This window comes from Pollicipes pollicipes, unplaced genomic scaffold, assembly GCF_011947565.3.
Source record: "Pollicipes pollicipes isolate AB1234 unplaced genomic scaffold, Ppol_2.1 Scaffold_3447;HRSCAF=4054_pilon_pilon_pilon, whole genome shotgun sequence".
NCBI classification, from domain to species: Eukaryota; Metazoa; Arthropoda; class Thecostraca; order Pollicipedomorpha; family Pollicipedidae; genus Pollicipes; species Pollicipes pollicipes.
In genome coordinates this window covers 6,518,236-6,524,235 of record NW_023596297.1, presented here as the reverse complement: position 1 = coordinate 6,524,235, position 6,000 = coordinate 6,518,236, and the positions used below count along the sequence as shown (strand labels likewise).

At 59.6% G+C, this 6,000-nt stretch overlaps 1 protein-coding gene across 1 annotated transcript in view; it reads right to left on the bottom strand.

Annotated features, from left to right (window-relative positions):
• Positions 1–437: 437 nt before the first annotated feature.
• LOC119091547 (uncharacterized) overlaps positions 438–6,000 on the bottom strand; it is a 31,328-nt gene continuing 25,765 nt past the window's right edge. The window contains exons 6-7 of the mRNA XM_037214357.1: positions 649–1,109; positions 438–560 (exon numbers count right to left, since the gene is read on the bottom strand). Of these exons, the coding sequence (XP_037070252.1) occupies positions 438–560; positions 649–1,109 (584 nt within the window). The remainder of the gene's footprint in view (positions 561–648; positions 1,110–6,000) is intronic.

Below are 6,000 nucleotides of genomic sequence, written 5' to 3'. Positions count from 1 at the left end.
CCCGGGGCGCAAAAGGCGTGAGGAAGGGGTGGAACGCAGGTGTGGCAGACGACGCCGATTACTAGGAATGAGAAATAATATGCAATGCAAGCTATCTCACCAATTGTAAAGCTAGACTTTTTGCCATTGGTCAACACCCTCACATTCATTTTTGGTAGCTTATCTCTATATCTCGAACTCGATTCGATCTCATACGTCCATTTTCTCCCGTTTTTTTACCACCCTGACCATTGGACAACACGTTCTTCTTTATAATAATATTTCTTTACCTATCCTAATGAGGCTTCTTTCACATCAATGTCCATATAAACTTGCTATCTTCCCCCACTAACGCCCTCACGCTCCCCCCTCTTCCTCCCTCCTCCTCCCTCACGCTCCCTCCTCCTCCTCCCTCCTCCTCCCTCAGGCTCCCACGAGCCTGATCCACAGGAAGTGTCTCACCCTGGCGGCTCCTCGGTGAAGCTCTCACGCTCCTCGCTGCCGTAACCCGAGAGCGGCTCCTCATGCACGCCAAGCGTCTTCTCGCGCAGCTGGCGCAGCTCCTCCTCGCGCCGGCGCAGCTCGCGAATCTCACGCGCGATCATGGTCTCGCGCGTTGCCCGGCTCGGCCGGCTCGTCCTCGTCCTCGGTCGGCTCGGAGGGCGGCGCGCTGCCCGTCCCGCAGGCGCTGTCCTGGCGCGCCTCGTCCAGGCTGGCCGCCGAGCCGGACGAGGCGGCCTCGTCGGCGGAGAACAGGTCGCGGTAGGAGGGCGAGGCGGGCGGCGGCGGTGCGCGCGCGCCCAGCGCCTCGCCGAACATGTAGGAGCGCACGGGCGGTGCGGCCGGTCGCCGCGGCGCCCAGTCCATGTCGAACTCTTCAAACTCGACGCCTTCCGTGGCAGGAGAGTCGTCAAAGCCGGGCGGCGGCGAGATGGCCTCCTGCGCGGCCATCTTGGCGGGTTCAGTGCTGGTGCCGGTGGTGACGCCGATGCTGCACTGACCGCTGGCGCCGGTGCTGGTGCTGGTGCTGGTCGTGATGGGCTCGAGGTCCCGCAGACCCTCCTGCAGTCGAGCCTCGAGGAAGTGCTTCGTTTTGTTCTTGTTGGCGATGATCGACAGGCTCTCCACACCTAGAAAGCAAGGTAGCGCTGTTACGGCTGGTGGTCTCGGTTAAATTGCTCTGAAACAAATCGCTGGCATACCCGACTGATGTCCATGACACAAATGCAAGGTTCTGACCACGGCAGTTTTATATGCGTTACCGCGACTTAACATTTATCCTGTCTCTTATCCACCAGGAAAATCCTACGCTGTTTGCATGTGGTGTCACAACCAAGCCTTTTTGGCGGTCGAGCTTTATCACGCCGAGAAGTCGCTGAAACTTCCCTAAGACTTTGCGGCACATTCGCGTGGACCTGCGGTCCTGGGTAGGCAAATGACAAGGATTTTTGTCCTTTGATGGCCCTTGTTGCCAGGCGCGGAAAAAAGTGCAAAGTGCAAACTGCAAAAAGCCGTCTCTCTTGGGAGAACCTTGTAACAGTATGTCAGCGAAGGGATCTGAAGCCGCTAAACCGCCTACCTGGATTACAAGCCACTTGCCGGGCGGCACCGCTGTCAACATTCGCTGGCCCCTGCCACAACCGGCAAGGCTGCTTCACTGATCGGGCATACCGCTGTCAGACGGTCGTACGTCCATGCAGCGGTCAAGTGGACTGGTAGTCGTCAGCGAACCTCCGAAGAACCACCGTGTAATGCGCCCTAGAGAGATACAATACACTTCCCAATGCCGCTCTGCGAACAGGGCACTGTTGACCTGGGCCTTGAACTGGTGTGACTGCTGCACAGCTTGCGGGAGCTCAAGAGAGCTGGCGCGTGTCTGTCCCACGCGTGCGAGGCGTGTGGTGCGTGGGCGTTGGGGACCGTCGCTGACGGGCTTGCCTTGTGTCTGGCGACTGTTCAACCGCGTGACTGACGCGTGACTGGCGTCGTGACTGGCGTGAGACTGGCGCGAGACTGGCATGAGACTGGCGTGAGACTGGCCGTGACTGCCCGCCAGTGTCGGGCCGCCGTGCGCCTGGCGCGCCGACCGGGCGCGCGGGTCAGTGACTGGCGCCACTGCCGCCCGCTGGGAGCTGGCGAGACGGCGCCGCTCAGGCGGAACAGAGCCCAGCTCCATCGCGTCAGCCGGCAATGTAGGCGTGACCGGACCCCAGGAGCCGAGCCCGTCATTGGCTCGGTGGCCGGAGGCCGAGCCCATTAGTGGCTCAGTGGCCGGAGCCGAGCTTATTAGTGGCTCGGTGGCCGGAGCCGAGCTTATTAGTGCTCGGTGGCCGGAGCCGAGCTTATTAGTGGCTCGGTGGCCGGAGCCGAGCCCCATTAGTGGCTCGGTGGGCCAGAGCCGAGCCCATTAGTGGCTCGGTGGCTGGGGCCGAGCCTATGAGGGCTCGGTGGTCGGAGCCGAGCTCATCAGCAGCTCGGTGGCCGAAGCCGAGGCCATCAGCAGCTCGGTGGCAGGAGCCGAGCCCAGCCCAGAGCCTGTAGCAGGCTGAGCGGCACGGCGGGGCGAGGGTGCCGCTGAAGACCTCGTCGCGGGCCCGCGTGGGAGGTGGGTACCGCTGGCCGGTCGCCTGGATGACCCGCATTCAGGGTGGTCCATCTGTCTTGGGCCCGTGAGCTCTCGATCAGACGCTGCAGTGGGACGCGCCCATCCGTCTTCGGAGGCGGGAAACCAATTACGGGCCAAGCCGACCGGGCGGCACACATCTCGGCATCCGAGGCCTCTTCCACCGCCGTCAGCGGAGCCGAGGACGGCTCCCAGTCAGGTGATTCATGGGCCCTGCGAGTGTGGCATGCGCCTTGATGTTGATCATCAATATTCCGCGCTGGTACTGGTCTTTTTATGTCCATTATCTCGCTTTCACAGTCGCGTTTCGCAGCTGATTTATTCCGAAGCCATTATGAGTTCAAAGTTCTTATGTTGAGTCGGTGACCTTCACTACACCAGGAAGCACAGGAGGTAAGAGCATAAACGACTTTGTAGCGCTAAATGGCGATTGTATTAGCGGTTCTCAATATTTCGAGTTGTGCTCATCTTCAAGAGAGCATGATGCCCACTCCCTTGAAGATCAGCACATCTTGAAACATTGAGCACCATAAATTTGATCATAATTTAGCACTTGAACACAGTTTAACCAGTACCTACTGGACTATTGAAGGTCATTGACTCAAAATAAGAACTTTAAGCTCCTAATGTTGAGAAACCAGAAGCTGACGTCCTACCTCATATCAAGCTATTCCAAAGCAACTGACGTCGGTATCCTTTTTCGCAATGTCTTCGGCATGAGTAAACCATATTAAAACATAAGGCTGCTGGACGTTTCTCCAGTGCTCTCTCATCAATCATTACTTCACTTTCGTCTGGAATGGCACAGAGCGCCAGCAGCCATGCGAAACAGAGAAACGCTAAGCTTCAGGACATCGCGGAGGCAGCGGGCGGCTGTCTCGCCGGCGAAGTTCCCTGTGTTTCGCCATGCCGGATCCAACCAATTCCACAAAGTCTCACAGAGCCGCGGCAGTCCTCCATCACTGCATAGCTCGTACCAAACAGGGAGGCGTCCCTAGTCGAGGGCGTCGGGGGCGGCCAAGCGTGTCGCGTATGCTAACACAACCCGAGTTCAGGCGGCGTCGGCCAGCGACGCCCGGCCCCACATCTGGGCCGCGCGCGTCCGGGCGGAACGGCCAGGTCCGGCCGGAGGGGCCAGCAGCGCTCGTCAGGACTCATCTCGCGCCGCGCTCAAGCCGAGAAAGTGTCCCCTGCAAATGAAAGTCCCAGCTGTCCATCCGTGGCCGTGCGATGGCCGGCGTTTCGGCGACAGCTGCCGGCGGCGGATGGGGTAGCTCAGCCACCCGGTCACCACACACAGGTGCTCCGATATGTTTTCCGGAATGTTCCGAGATGTTTCAGAAATATTGTGAGGGTTTTTTCGGGAGGTGGTGTTTTGGGATATTTTCGGGGATATTCTGAAATGTTTTTAAAGGTATCCTGAGAAGATAATCATTATAGCGACGCTGTTAAAACTTGTCGAAGCTTGTCAGATGCGAGATTCCTGCAGGAGACGCAGGTGTCAAATTTAACGAACGCTTAGATCTGCTCGGCTGCAGATTGTTGACGATATGTACCGACAGTTTCACATGCACTTAACACCACCGTTTATAGCATTTTACTAGTCTCCAGTTGCGCATTGCTTGGCACGCGCCTACCAATGCACGCCACTGATCAGCTGAGTGCACGCAGGACGTTACACTGCATCAGTTTCAATGCCGAAGCCCATACTGCAGTAGTGCCGAGCCGACTCCTAACGCGGGCCTGTCGCGCGAGCATGAGGCATGACACGCATTCCAAGCCGCTGCAGGGGTCGGCGACCTGCTGAGAGCGGCCCGCGGTCGCGGTCGCGCAGGTCGGCATGCAGCGGTGCCGCCGCCGTGTTATGTCATTCCCACGCGGCCGCTGCGACCTGAGCGGGCGACGGCGGCGGTCCGCTGACGCAAAATGGTACCAGTGCGCAACAGATCGTAATCAACAACGCGGTGAGGGGGGGGGGGCTTACGCAACCGACCACTATCATGCGGCAATCTGGAACGTGTTTGTTGCCACTGCGACATCGCATCGCGGCAACACGGGTGTTTTAATTGTGTTGTGAAACGACCCGGCGACCATGAGACGACCTGGTCTGTTTGACGCCAGGTCACTGGACGTTTTATGAGGGCCACACGCGGCCCCCTGAGCGTGCCTTGCGTCAGGTGCCACCCCCCAGTGGCGGAGTGACCTGGCGTCTCGAATCATGTGCCCGTTCAGTGGCTGCCGGGACACGACTCGGCGCAGGTTTTGGCAGGCGCACCCCTCCACCTTCACCTTCACCTTCACCTTACACCTTCACCTTACAACTTCACCTTCCGCAGTCCTCCTCCACACAGCACGAGTGGGTTGGACACCTTCACGCACTTGCCACTGTGCACTGTATCGCCTTGGCTCTTCTCATATTTTTTAGGTGCCAGGCACGGAGCACGCCGGGTCAGTCCAGGTCGGTGTGTACCAGTTGCTGAGGACCGTAAATATCGGGTGCGAGAGAGGTCAGATATGCCTTTCGGCACGCGGGATACACTATAAGAAAGGCCGCCGCTGTCCCGGCAGCGTCAGTTGCGACCCATCTGAAGTTCCATCGGCGCCGTCGACACCGGACGGTTCGGAGAGTTCCTTCGCTCATCGTAATTGCCAGACCCTGCTGGTTTCGATCACAGGGAGGTGTAATCACCAGACCTTCCTGGCGTCCAGTCAAGGCCGGATAAGCCACCAGCGCGTGAATGCACCGCGATTTGTGAGGGACTCCCTCACCGGTACAGGGGAGGTCCCTGACGCCGTCTGAGTTGACGCGCCTCTGAGGAAGCCCGCATGACCGGCATTTGTTTGGACATCCGTTTGAGGCCGACTTTGTGTGGACACCTGTCTGGAGCCGACACCCGCAGCTGTCCAACGGGCATGTATAAACACCTGTCTGGAACCGACACCCGCGGCTGTCCACCGAGCGTGTCCGAACACCTGTCCGAACCCTCCTCGGGACGTGGCGTGACACACGCGCCCTCCTCGCGGGTTTGGCGGAACGAGCGGGCGCCGCACCGCCGCCACCGCCCGACGACCTGATGGCACCGCGTGACGCACGCCCCGGCCGGGGTGGAGAGGCACCGCCCCGCGACCGCTGAGACGACCGGTCACACGAGCAGCCCGAGGCGGACTGTCCTCCGAGTCTCATCTGACGCAGGCTAGAGCTGTCTAGAACGAAAACTAGCGGAAGAGGTACTGAAGCAGTGAGCCTCGCCGCGTGCGCTGTTGCGTCGGGGTGACATGTGTGCAAGGCGAGCCGAGGGCTCGGGATAGGATATAGCGGCCCTGCCAAGTCCGGCCCAAGCCTCGAAAAAAGCAGGTTGAACATCTGGTCAGTGTCTGTCTGGCTGCTCACATGCCCC